This window comes from Corvus hawaiiensis, chromosome 7 (genome assembly GCF_020740725.1).
Source record: "Corvus hawaiiensis isolate bCorHaw1 chromosome 7, bCorHaw1.pri.cur, whole genome shotgun sequence".
NCBI classification, from domain to species: Eukaryota; Metazoa; Chordata; class Aves; order Passeriformes; family Corvidae; genus Corvus; species Corvus hawaiiensis.
Window position 1 is genome coordinate 27,477,293 of NC_063219.1, and position 13,209 is coordinate 27,490,501.

At 44.3% G+C, this 13,209-nt stretch overlaps 1 protein-coding gene across 1 annotated transcript in view; it reads right to left on the bottom strand.

The window, feature by feature from the left end:
* The window catches only part of CNTNAP5 (contactin associated protein family member 5), a 284,718-nt gene extending 272,988 nt beyond the window's left edge, over positions 1 to 11,730 (bottom strand). The window contains exon 1 of the mRNA XM_048308706.1: positions 11,306 to 11,730. Coding sequence (XP_048164663.1) covers positions 11,306 to 11,390 — 85 coding nt within the window. The 5' untranslated portion in view covers positions 11,391 to 11,730. The remainder of the gene's footprint in view (positions 1 to 11,305) is intronic.
* Positions 11,731 to 13,209: the final 1,479 nt, after the last annotated feature.

Below are 13,209 nucleotides of genomic sequence, written 5' to 3' on the forward strand. Positions count from 1 at the left end.
TTTAAAAGAAGCATTATTGTTTATATTAAGTTATTGCCTAGCATAGGAACCACTTCCTCCAACTCCTGTTGGCAGGTTAAAGTCTGTATACACATGGACATTTAGCCCTAATGAGATAGAACAGGTAAACTCAAACTCAAAACAATTAAGCACATCACCTAATGATGCCTGGGAAAGCTTTCAAAAAGTCAAGCATCAAACCCAGACCTTTCATATTTGAAGAAGATGCCTCTTCCCTAACACCCACACTTTCATCCTAACAGTTAGGGGTTTATGTTAATTTTCACATGCTACATTTTCCAGTGCAGCAGAAAAACAGATAATTGCACTTGTAATTGTGGTGTACCCTGGTAAAGTCTGTCAGGTGTTAGAATACTGACCCCACTGCCTGTGCTAATTAGATGAAATTGAAAAAAAGCCCAGGCTCTATAAATCAGATGCTGCTAAGGTTAGGATGGGTGGAAGATGGAGAGGGTAGGAGGAAAATCTGTTCTCTTATAGTTCTGACTCACTGTCTGCTTGCTATCAGAGAAAGGTTTTCAAATCAGGACTTCCTTATTTAATTCACAGAAGCCATTAATGCCTGGACCCAATGGCACAACTGGTGATGTTTGGATCAAGGCTGTCACGGCAAGTGAAGTAACACATATTTGCAGAGAAATGGGATGAGTCATGGCAGCTGACACCACCTCCTTACACAAGCTTAAGTGGAAAATGACTTGTGTTTGGCGAGCAGGTCTTTTCTCTATCTCTTCTGCTGAGGTCTGAAGGAGGCAACTTCCTTCATACCGGTTGGCCTTGTCTGACCATCCACAGCTCCTAAGCAAAAGCACAGACGAAAAGTACATCTCCACTGCTTGTCTGAAAAACAATCTGGGCTTTTGCAAACAGTTGGTTATGAATGTGGGTGTGTAAAGGAGTTTGTAATCCCAACTCCTAATGAAGCAGTAAAGAGACTGCTTTGACTCGTGCTGTCTCACTGGAGGAGGCCCCAGGAAATAGGATATGCTACCAAGTGGAGGTTTCAAAAGGAAAATAGTTTATAATTTGCAAAATAAAAAAAAATCTTATTTTATAGTTAAAATGTTTAATGTTAGTAATTTAGCAAGCACATGTACCTAATGTTACTAACAAAAAGCTAGCTATGTGTTTTCTAGGAAAAATTTCTCATCTGTGGACCCAGCAGCACCAGCAATGTGAGCTCGTAATTGCCTGGAAGAAATACCCTTGGACTACCAGCTTTTCTGAACACCTAAAATGTTTTCTGTAATGATTGTAAAATGCTGTTACCACAGTGTAATCCTATGTATTACAGTGGAGTGTATTCAACTCAACAGAACAGGAGGGTTCAGAAAACAGAACAACCGTTGATTAAAAACACAAAGAAGTGAGCAAAAGGATGGGCAACTTTAACTAGTTGTATTGTCAGTAAGTCAGATACAGGGGTGGCACAGAGTATGACAGTAGAGCAGGTCAACTCACTCTCAGATGATGTGCTCAAAAGAACAGCAACCACCAGGAAAAAGGACAGTTCTTCCCACTGCTGACACATACAAACACAACTTGTATTGCATACACTGACAGGCAGATTTTAAGGAAAATAATTTTGCAGAAGAACAATAACAAGGATTTGCATGCTGAATTAACAGGCTTCTGAAGAAAAGATGATCTGAAATTCAAGTACAAGTCATTCCCTTCATTTTCATGAAATTTAGACCAGATTCTAGATGAACTGAGCCTGCACAAGAATTCAGTGAATAACTGTCTAAGAATAATGAGAATTAATATTACATATAAGATGAGCTCTGTACTTAAGAAGCAGAGTTGGGAAAAGGGAATTTGATAATCCATAAATATTTGAATGCTGCAAGCTACATCTGATTGAAATTCATCAAATTTTCATTTTCTTTTCCAAACAAACAGTCTCTGTGAAAAATGCCAGAGCTGTTTAATCTTCCTCAGGGTTGCTGAAGAAGATTCTTCCTCTAAAATTAAAATGCAAACTATTTTTCTACAAAATTAAAAAATAATAAAACAACACAAACCAACCCCTCTGAACTTTTGGGGGCGGTTAGGAAGCAATCCAGTGGCACTGTTCTTTCTGTGTAAGGCTTCTGCCTTCTTTGTGGTGCTCTGTTTAGTGTTGACATAGGAGGTGCACCAAGGGTTAGGCAGCCTAGGCGTAAAGTGCCCACCTAGAATCCAATACACCCGAGTTCATACTCTATTTTTTCAGAGGCTTCCTATGTAGCTTTACACAACACCTGAGCGCCTCTGGAGCACCAGTCCCTGTAGGGGCACTGATGCTCCCCTTCCCACTGACATGTCCATCCAGCAGGAGATGGGCAGATGGCCACCAGGATTATCTGAATACACAGCATCCTGCATGTTCCAGAGCATGTGCTCTGCCTAGGAGTGGCTCACTGTAGGCATTTTCACAGGCATGTAGAGACCATGAGACTTTAGAGTCACTAAAAAGCCTCCATCATTTTCACTGAGGTCATTCCTACAGGATTATTTAGATTTCAGATTATTTATAGGATTACGTAGGTGCAATTCAAGTTCTCCCAAGGCCAGGTTTAGAGTACCATATCCTGTGAACAGAAGCTTCCTCTCCACTGTTTCCCATTTCTGTTGGGTTTAGCTTACCCTCTGCACTGTGGAAAATGAGCATTCCTTAGCTCTTTATCCTGGGGGCCAGGCGTTTATCGAAATCTATTAAATATTTAGACCTTTATATAGCACATAATGCTGCTAACTTGTTTGACTTAAATTATGCCCCACTGGCAAATCAAATTAGAGAAGATTTGAGAAAATCTACCTTTTAAAACAAAAGCTGATTTTCTCCGTGTTCAGCCATTTGTGGGATTAACTTTTTTAATGGGTTTTTACATGCACAGTGTTTTTGTTTTCATGGATACTAGAAGAGGATGAATTATTCATCAGGGGAAAAAACATCTACAACATGCATTTTCATAGCTTATTTGGTCCCTTTTGTCCTATTCATAAATCAATCCTGATTACTACAAATGAACGTGCTCCCACTAACGGTTCACTGATGACTCACTTGGACCATTAATTTAGACCTCTTCACTGAGTGCCTTAGGAAGCTGCCACTAGTAATAGGAAACTGGAAGAACATTCTTTGTGACCTTCTCTCCTTACCTGCCACCCTGGACTCCATTTCCTGCTCCATTCCTTATGTATAATTTTATAGACACAACACATATTGTCCAGTTAGAACGTGCCATTTCCCCTCCTACTCCAGCGACAAATTTGCATGAAGGGAAGGAAGAAAATTATATATTAATGCTCAGCAGGTTGCTTTTACGACCTAGGAGGATGACGGAGAGCAACAGCTCAGTATCTACATCTTAAGTGGGGGCATCACTGAACTATTATGGGAATGACTACAGATGTGTCACTGGTGCCATAGATCACAAGGCATTTGTTTCTGTTCCTGAAGTGCTGACGAGCTGTCATCAGTGAAGAACCATTGTCATCCAGGAACAATGCTTCACCATTTAGAGCAGTAAATGGAACAAGCCAATTCTTATCCAGGCAGTACAGCATTTATCAACTCCTTATTGTCCAGCTGGGAACAAAGAGAGGATTCTACCCATTTGAAAATTATTACTATTATTTACTACTATATTGGCAACACAGTGCACTGAATAGTTTTAGAAGAAAATTTATGCCCCAGAATTCCTAAGGGTCAACACTCAATCTTTCTCAATACACACAATAAAAGAGAGAAGGAAAACACATTTGTTTCCTTCCCAGTCCAACTGCTGCAGTGCCACGGCGGTTAGTGTTGAACACCATTCTGTTTCACGTGCTGGGGCTCTGTGCTGAACCCTAATTACCAATGTCAAAAGGGAAACGTTCCTCACAATGATACCAGTTATTCTGTGCAGCTTCCACTGCTGTGGTTGTTGCTGAATATCTTTTGAGTATTTCCAAGTACCAAGCTGAACAGAATGCCATGTGTCCCACTGCAACTCACTGCTCTTTATGCCATAAAGATATCACAGATCCCAGGCAATTAACAGTTTGGAAAAGAGTACATTAACACCAGCTACTAAAAGCCTTTTATAGTCTTGAATGGTATTCACTGAGCAATTATAAAGTTAGCTTTTTCTTGTTACTGCTCTTACGAGTTCATGTAACAGTGATGCTCATTAAAAATACCCCTTAACCTCAAATTCGGAGTTGTATTGTCCAGCATGGAAACAGTGGTGGCATTTTATAAGTTAATCACTGGTGTAACATGTCTGATGTTGACTATGAAGGAGAGAGTCACAGAGACTCTTCCCAGCAAACCCCCAGGACCTACATCCAGCTCACTGATAAGCCAGTCTTATGGTCAGGAATCTGGGCTTCCCTGTCCCAATACAAGCACACCAGCACAATCCTGGAGCTGAAACAACCTCCAGATCATGAATCACAAGCGATGCTGGATGCTACTTTAAATTTAGTTACTTAGATAATCTCCATTCATGACAGGATTGTTGAGCTCCTGTTATCCAGAGTCTGTTTCAATCAGACTCAAACTGAGGGAAAAATCTTCTCGTTCATTAAAAACTGTCTCCTACTTGCAACACACCAGCACACAGGGGTCTGATTCCAAGCCTGACTCCCCTCTGATCTGGCATGTGCAAAATGAGGAAAAAGAGTGGGCTGCCACTGATACAGAATAGACTAAGGGCCTAGCTCTGCCTTTGTGATGTGATTCATTTTTTGACATTTCTTTCTAACACTAAAGCCTTCTTCTCAACCAGGAAAAAGTCTCCAAATACATATACAATATCTGAAAAAGAGTAGAACAAGCATCTCTCTTCCAAAATTATTTCCACAGACAACTTCTGCCATAGAAGAAAAATTATTACAGATGTCCATGAACTGATCACATTCTGCAGTCCTGGCTGCACCACACTTGTGGTAATTGGGTTATTCAAGGACTATACAGGTTGAGATCTCTGGGGCTGCACCAGAGAATGCAAGGTTGGAGACTGGTGAGGTCCTGAATATAACAGAGAAGCACTGGGTAAAATAAAACCTGCCATTACCACTTTGAGCTTAGTACCTTATTTTCAGTTTAAGTACTACAACTGTGAATTAAGAAAAAAAAAAAAATCAACTCTGCAGGCTTTTAATTCACAGGTTACAAAATACAACATAGTAATTGAATGGACTCTAATGCCCATTCAGTATTGTAGATAGGAAGGGTCATGCAGACTTCCACTGCTTTACTCTGAACCTGCACTGATAATCTCTGAGCACAGAGTTCTGTAGGAGATAGACCAAGTTATCCAAGTTCCAGCATATGTTTGTAAGAATGCATAGAGTTAGTATCATGCAAAGGAAAAACACAGCCAGAAAAATGGGATTCCTCCCCTGGAATACAGATTGAGCAAGATCCTTCATGACATTTACAAATGGCTTCATGCTCTCTCTTTTACTAAGCTACTTTCCTTTATTTTTGGAGAAAATACCAGCTAAAATATTAAATATTTTCTTCATGTATCTACATATATCTGTGTAGAAGGCCAATTAGATCACCATAAACACATGAACTACCTATTTTTTTTAACTGCTTAACAGAGCAGATAATTAGAAGATAAATAAATCTATGTTTTAGCATCTTTTTTTTATCCCCTCTAAATTCTATGCTGAATTGTTTTCATCATTTAAAACATCAGTTACACTCATCTAGTGAACAAATGGCATTTCTAGCCCAAGACAACCTGCATAAGGCAATTAAAAAAAAAAAAAAAAATCAGTGACAACATTAATACAAGGAAATTAACAATCAATTATACTAGCCCAGCACAGAGTACAAACAAAAAAAACCACCCCCCCCACTTCTTTTTCCCTAACTCTACAGACATGACAATATATCTGCTGATGCTTCCTGCCTTAGCAAGTGATGCCTTCAAAGTCTCCAAGAATTGCCTGTGATTCTAAACCTTTATTATACCATGATCATATTCTCTTCCCCTTTCTCTTGGTTTGAGTAGAGGAAGCTTAGTTAAAAGCAAAAAGAAAGAAATTCGTGTCTCTTAAAGGCTTTACTGACAGCAGAAGGAAAATGTTCGTGCAGATCTACCAGTTCTTTTCTCTTTTGCATAGACCCAGAAGAGATGAGTCTTGCAAGAACCACATCCTACAGAGATGATGCTTGCATCAGTAAGGCCACAGCAGACTGAAAAAGTGGATGTTACAGGACCAGAATATCATTCCCCTAATCCTGAGGGTGGAAAAACACAGCAGAGTTCTTCATTACAAAAAAAACAAAAAAAAAAAAAGGCACAGCAGGTTGCCTGGTGCCCTGTATAGAGAGCCCTGGAACACTAGGTAGAATTCTGGAAGCTGGCAGGCAACAGGAAAGGAGTTACACAGACAGAAAGCCTGACACGTGTGAGCTGGCAGATACACCTTCAGACCTTTGTTTCTCCCATTCTCGTGTCTCTTTCAGAGGAAGGGATAGGTAAGACTGTAATTCAAGTTTGCCAATAGAGCTGAAGGTGCCACATCTATAGAAAATCCATTTTGGGGGCTAAAAATAAGTAAATGCTACCTCACACTCCCACTGCCTTCAGATTCTTATTCATTTCAGTATTCAGATATCCAAACTCCACTTGCTTCAAATAGCAGCAGAGAAAGGAGAAGGAGGGGAAGAGAAAATGAGGAGTAGTGTATGGATTTAGAAACTACTACATATAGCAAATATGAATATGAATCAACAACAGAGAATGGGACACAACCATGCCATATGGGATCAACTCAGTTGACCCCTAAGGCTTTATTTTAGATACTCAGATTCTCACATTGATTGTACATTTATTTCTTGTTTATATACACTCTCAGTTTCCCATTGGTAAAAGAATGATTACAGTGCTTAAAAAAACTTCACCAGTCCTGCACGGACTGGAGTGCTGACAGAAGCCTGTACATGCCACGTGCAGGGGGAGCTTCACAAGTATGTTGTTCTACCCAGAGTCACCATATTTTCCACTTGAAGTCTACACTTTGTTCAAGTGTACCAGGCACATTTGAAAACAATTCACTCTTGCTGTTAATTTATAAGGAAAAATCTGCTACATTTGCATGACATTAAGAGGGGAAAAAAAATTGAAAAAAAAAAAAAAAAGAAAAGGAAAATGTCCAAGCAGATAATGCATTGGATGCTGAGATAATAACCCTGGATGGATTCCTGTGGCTGGTAATGCCATCTGCCTGGTGGATGCCGAATCCAAAGATCACTGTAGTCCATGGAAAGACCATCTTGAGACTGATTCACAGCCAAGGAGTGCTGATTGAGTCAAAGGGATTGAAAGCTAGATAGTGACAGACATGCAAGGGAGGCAGCGATCAGCTGTGGGTCATTCACAGCTTTTCTCTCAGGAAATCTCATTGTTTTGTACCATTTCTCCAGTGATACATCTGAAGGCATGAAAAAGCTAACATTTGTGTTTTCCCCCTCCCCCATATGAAACTAAGAGGAGGAAAGCACTGAATATTATTCTATTGTTAAGAATATTTAAGTACTGGAGCCAGAGGAAAAAGCCAGAGATCCTCCTTACTCAGCCTGCAAGCACATGACCCACAAACCTACGATCAATATTCTACCTATTTCAGCAGAGCTTTTCAAAACTTAGCATTTCTGACCACACGGATAGAAGGCTCACTGTTTAAGAGACCTCTTGCCTTTGCCACAGTTGACTCAACAGGTCTCCTTTGTGCTGTTACACAAATCCCAAATACATCCTCCTGATCTTGATGGCCTCAAATATCCAGAGTCAGATTTTTCTCCTGTAAGTTTTCACATACACTTGTCTGACTCCTGTGCAATTATCATCACTGCAGAGGAAGGAAGGCTAAAATCAGAGTGAACACTGGTTGCCTAAAATAAATATACAAATTACATATATAAAATTTCCTTGTCCAAAAAAGAAAATACATGTTTTGTTCAGTAATTTTTTTTTTCAAAATAAATAAAAAACCAGACACACATTGCCTATTTTTAACTGAACAGAATTATTAGAGACATCCTGTAAGGCCACATGGAAAGCTACTGCAGAGTAACAGCCCATACATTTGCCATATATTTCTGCAAGAACTTTTGTAGAAGATCTCATTCTACTACTCATTGAATTTCTGCAGCTTTGACTGACACTTATGACTGGGTTTAAGTGAAAGGTTTGAAAGTCCCCTGATCAGCTAATAAGCGCTGATGAAGAGGGATAATAAATGTTAGTGATGCTGTGGGTGGCAGAGGTGGCTACGTTCTGGAAGAGAAACATGTAATAATTTGAGAATAACTTTCACAATGGAAGTCAGAAGGTGCCACTTGACCAGGAGGTGTTTTAATCTGCTACATCTTTCTGGCCATGTGTGAAAAGTCAGTCAAGACAAATACAAGTGGGGGGGAGGGGAGGGGGGAGGCATAAGGTTCATAAGGTGTAAAATAGCAATAGGGGGCATTTTTAAGATCCACCCGGTTTAGTGTTGTGTAAGATCACTAATGGCTCCTGCAATTCTTTTCTGCAGCTGCAGACTAGCCCTGAACTGATTTAGCAAAGTGCTTAAGAAAAACATGAGTTCATGTCTCCTTTCATTTTTTTACTACTGCTCCCTCCTTCCATCTTTAAAATGTAAAAGAGAGGAGGAAAAAAAGAGGCTCAACAACAACTCTAGACTCAAAGCTACTAGTGTTTTCAGATCACAGAATATGCTGCTAAAGGGCAGCTAATTTGTTATATAGCAGGCAAGGCTTTGCGTCTCCTTGTCTATCTGATAAATGTTGAAGTTTCAGTTCTCCCAGATATCATATGCAACACATTTCCAGTGTTACGTACATGGCTATTTATTCATTTTCTAGTAATTAGTATCCTGGGGAGAAATCCTATTGCCACTCTATTTACCTAATTTAATAAAATATTGCAAAACGCAAAGTGGGAGGAATTTCTTATGTTTTATTAGCATTTGGCAATTCTGATCTTTCTAATGATGTCTACTGACCCCTAGCCTGTAGCTGTGTTTCAAAGCAGTTTCTTCACCAATTCTTTCTTTAATTAAAAACTATTACCAAAAAGAAAATTAGAATCAAATATCTCAGTGGCAGAGAAGATTTTTACTTACTCAGGACTTTTATTTTACAGTAAATTAAATAATGAGAAAAGAATAATTTATTTTAAGAGTTTTATAATTTAGAAGCAAGGAGAAAAAACAAGTTAGATTAAAGACATAGCAGATATTAGGAAAAAAATTAAATGACCTGCATTCTCCTCCCCCCCCAAGCACAGTCCTTTTCAACTGTAAATACTGTCCCCAGTTTTGTTCTTGTTCACAAAATCTGTCAGAAGACCTGTTGAAGTCATTGTGAACATACCAGTTCTAGCATCTGAACGCAACTCCTTTGGCCAAAGTATTCAAATCAAGGAAGGTGCAGAACCAATCCATTCCCATTTGCACTTGGGCTTTCAAATAGAAGCTTCTGACAGTCGCCTGCACTGAAGCTCCTCATATATGGAATTCAGTTATTTCTTTTGGAAAGCTTACTGGGTACCTGGAAGCTCAATAACCCTTCAAAGCAATAGTACTTTCATACAGCTACTTGAATATATTTCTGGATACTGCTTCAATATTTTAGCCCGCGTATAAGCTTTCTTGGCCCAAAAGTGAGGAAGAGCGCACAGCCTCCCTGAGCTCCAACATAAGGAGATGATTTATTTAAGAAGGTGATGAATTTTCATACTGGGTGCAATTATTGAGGTCCGGGCAAGCACACATAGATCTTCACATGCGAATCTAACGAGGTTTCTAGGGAACTTGCAGCTATTACAGATTCACAGGCTCCCTCACTCAGCTCCTGGGAAAGCAGTTACAGCTGATTCCATGCTAATTCATTGCTCAATGAATAAGTAAAATCTGTACAGTATAATAAAACCATTGATCATCATGCTTTAAGATTGACTCCTAAATATTTAGGAAGCAGCGCCTATTCAATGGAAATGTTTATTGGCACTGTGAAATTAAACTGTCACCCGTGAAATAGTAAAACTCATTAACGCGGAGTTTCTTTTTAAGTGTTAGGAATTAACTTTATGGCCGCATCCGTAATGGCAAGCCTCAGCCTTAAATCGCCTGCCATTTAGTATTCGCGAACGTTATTAAACCATATTAACCGTGATTTAATTGACTGAAAATTACAGAAGAGAGAGGGGGGAAATGCATATACAGGAGAAGAGAAAAAAGAGGCGAGAGGCCGGGGCGGGCAGCGCTGTTGGGAGGGGGCGGACGGACGGACGGACGGACGGACAGCACTGACCGCGGGGCTCGGCCGGGGCAGCGCCGCCGGCGGCGCAACAGCGCCCTCTGGCGGCCGCCGCGCCCCCGCCGCCCCGCGCCGCTCCGCCCGACGGGCCGCGGGGGAGGCCGCGCCGGGAGCCCCGCTGCAGCCCCGCCAGCCCCGGGGGCAGCCACGGAGCATCGCCTCCTGCGCTGGGCTCCAGCATCCGCCAGCACCGCCGCTAGCCGGCTGCACCGGGCTCGCCCAAGCGCGCCCGCAGAGCCGCCGCCGCTGCCCGCCCGCCGGAGCACCGCAAAGCCCGGCGGCCGGGGATGCTCCTGCCTGCGTGGACCGACCCCGCAGGGCCGGCGGAGATACGTGGCGAACTTACGAGCGGATCTCCCGGGGTAAAAAAAAGAGTGAATGGCGATTTCCCAGCCGGGATATGCTGGGGCAGCAGGGACGGCGAGCACCACGCCCCGGGACCCAGCCGCGCCCGTGGGAAGCGCCCAGGGAACCGACGGTACCGCCGGGCCAGGAGAAGACGCTCACTGCCACCGGCGCTGCTCCGCCGGGCTGGAGCCAGGCTGCCTCCACAAAATCACGGCATTCCCCGGCCCTTGCGGGAAGGACCGACCCTCCCCGCCAGGCAGAGACGCGACACCGGCCCCGTCCCGGTCGGTGGCCCGCAGCCGAGGCAGGGCGACAGCGGCCACAAAAAGATGCAGCCAGCGAAAGGACAACAAACCGTGCGGAAAAAAACCCCGAGTGGCTCCTCGCAGGCTCCAGCGGCTCCCGTTCACTCCCACGTCCACACCGGCAGGACGGTGGAGAGCAGTCCCTCCATCTGGCCCCAACTTTGTATTTCTGAGCTCCATTAGCAAAGCGGAGCCGGGCTAAGTTTCTCAGAGGTCATGGCGCAATAACCCCCTTTTTCCGGGAGTTTTTCCCCATCTCCTCCTCCCGCCTCCGCCCCAACCCGAGGCAACTCCTTGCACTCCCGCTACTCACAATTTGTTGCAGTTAATCCCAGATGCCATAAAGTGAAGAGCAGCAGAGTGAAGCCCCCGAGGGCTCGGGAATCCATCTTCAGCATCGGAGGGGGAAGCCAGCAGCTCGCCTGTCTCCCCTGGTCCCGGTCTCCGAGCACCTCTCAGCCTCTGTGCGCTCGTTCTGCCACCGCTCATTTACTCCATACAGCATCCAAGCACTCCGGATGAAGGGAAGCCGGGGCCGGCCGGGGGACTCCTCGCAGCCCTTGGAGGAGCCGCTCCGGACGCCAGCGGTAGTGCCCGAAGCGAGCCCGCTGCCCCGACTGCCGCCGCGGCGATTCACCTTGCGAGCGGCGGCTGGGTGGGAAGCACCAGCCGCTCGCTGGGCACCTCCTTATAGGCGAGAGCCGCGCTGCACTCCACCTCCTCCCAGCCCCCTGGAAGTTGCTCCTCCTCGCCTTCCAGGGAGGATCCTTACTGCAATCTTCACGCGTTGTTGATAAGCATCAGAGTCACGGAGTAAATCAGATGCCTAGAGAAAAAAAAATAAATTAAAATATGCCTTCCCCCTCCCTCCCCCCCCGCCCCCCCCCCCACCCCCACCGTTTTCCTCTCCTTTGGGTACCACTGTGTCTGGAACGTTTTAAAGATCCCCCGGCTCAGATGTTTGTTTGCTTATGAATACATGTGTTATATACACATACATAAAATATACATGGTATCCTGGCATGTACAGAGCCGACACAGCCCGACGAGCCCCAACCCCGCTGCCGAGGCTCAGCCTCACGTCCATGAGGGGGGATGAGCCTCGGGCGGGACTGATGCTCTATCCGCTCTTCTGTCAAAGCTGGTCCAGAGCCTCCCTGCCTGGCCCTCCCGGGAGGCGGTCAGAGGTGGTCCCAGGGGTTCCAGAAGAGACACGGGGAGCTCTGGTTAGCGTCCCCGGCCTGGAGAGGAAGGTGGACCTCGGGGTTGCAGTCCCGGACCCCCTCCCGGCTGGCGAGGGTGATGCTTGCCAAAATCAGATTTCCTGACTGACTGACTGATTGATTACCCGACTGCTCAGCAGCTGAACGGGCCGGGATTATCTTCCCGAGGGGTGTACACGAAACTTGAGTTGAACAAGCATCCTGCCCTCCCCTGGCGGGGTGCACGCCGGCGGCCGGAGCGCTCGGAGCCGGGCCCGCACCGCCCCGCAGCCGCACGGGCGGGGGAAGGCACACCTGAGCCCAGGGACTCCGGCTTAGTCACTGCCGAGGTCTAACCTTGCTGCTTTGCTGCGGCGTCACCCCACATCAATAGAGTGCTGCATCAAAGTCAGGCCAAAATTGCATTAGCGATTCCGCTGTAATCTGCAAGGAGAGCGTGTTTGGATCAAGTCTTTGGGGATGGGGAGGGGGAAGCCGCTGGTGCTCGAAAGCCGCTGGTGCTCGAAAGCCGCTGGTGCTCAGCCATAATCCCTCACAGTGGCAAGGAATAATCAGAAGAAATAGACTGTTCACCAAAGCCATCCTGACTTGCCAACGGAGAGCGGAAGTTTAAATTGCTGGCATGCTGTAAACCTCATTTTAAAAAGTAAGGAGGGTGGAGAAAAGACATGGTGCTTAGCTATTAGGCACTAACTATATCAGAGAGGTGTCAGGGGAACATCTTATCTTTAAAGGGGGAGTCAGTTTGGAAAGCAAAAGTCTACATTTAAAAATTGACTTAATTATTTCACTTTCTGTTGTTACAAGTGACACAAGTGACACAAGGTTAAACAGGAAGGATAGCTGCCTAGCACCAAGGCTTTCAGTCAGAGTCAATAAAGGATTTAGCCAGACAAAACTAAGACTTAGGAGGAACTTAAAAGACTAATGAGCTCTACAACTCTTTAATTTTTGACTTCTAATACATCTGAACACACCAAGGTTTCATCTTTGC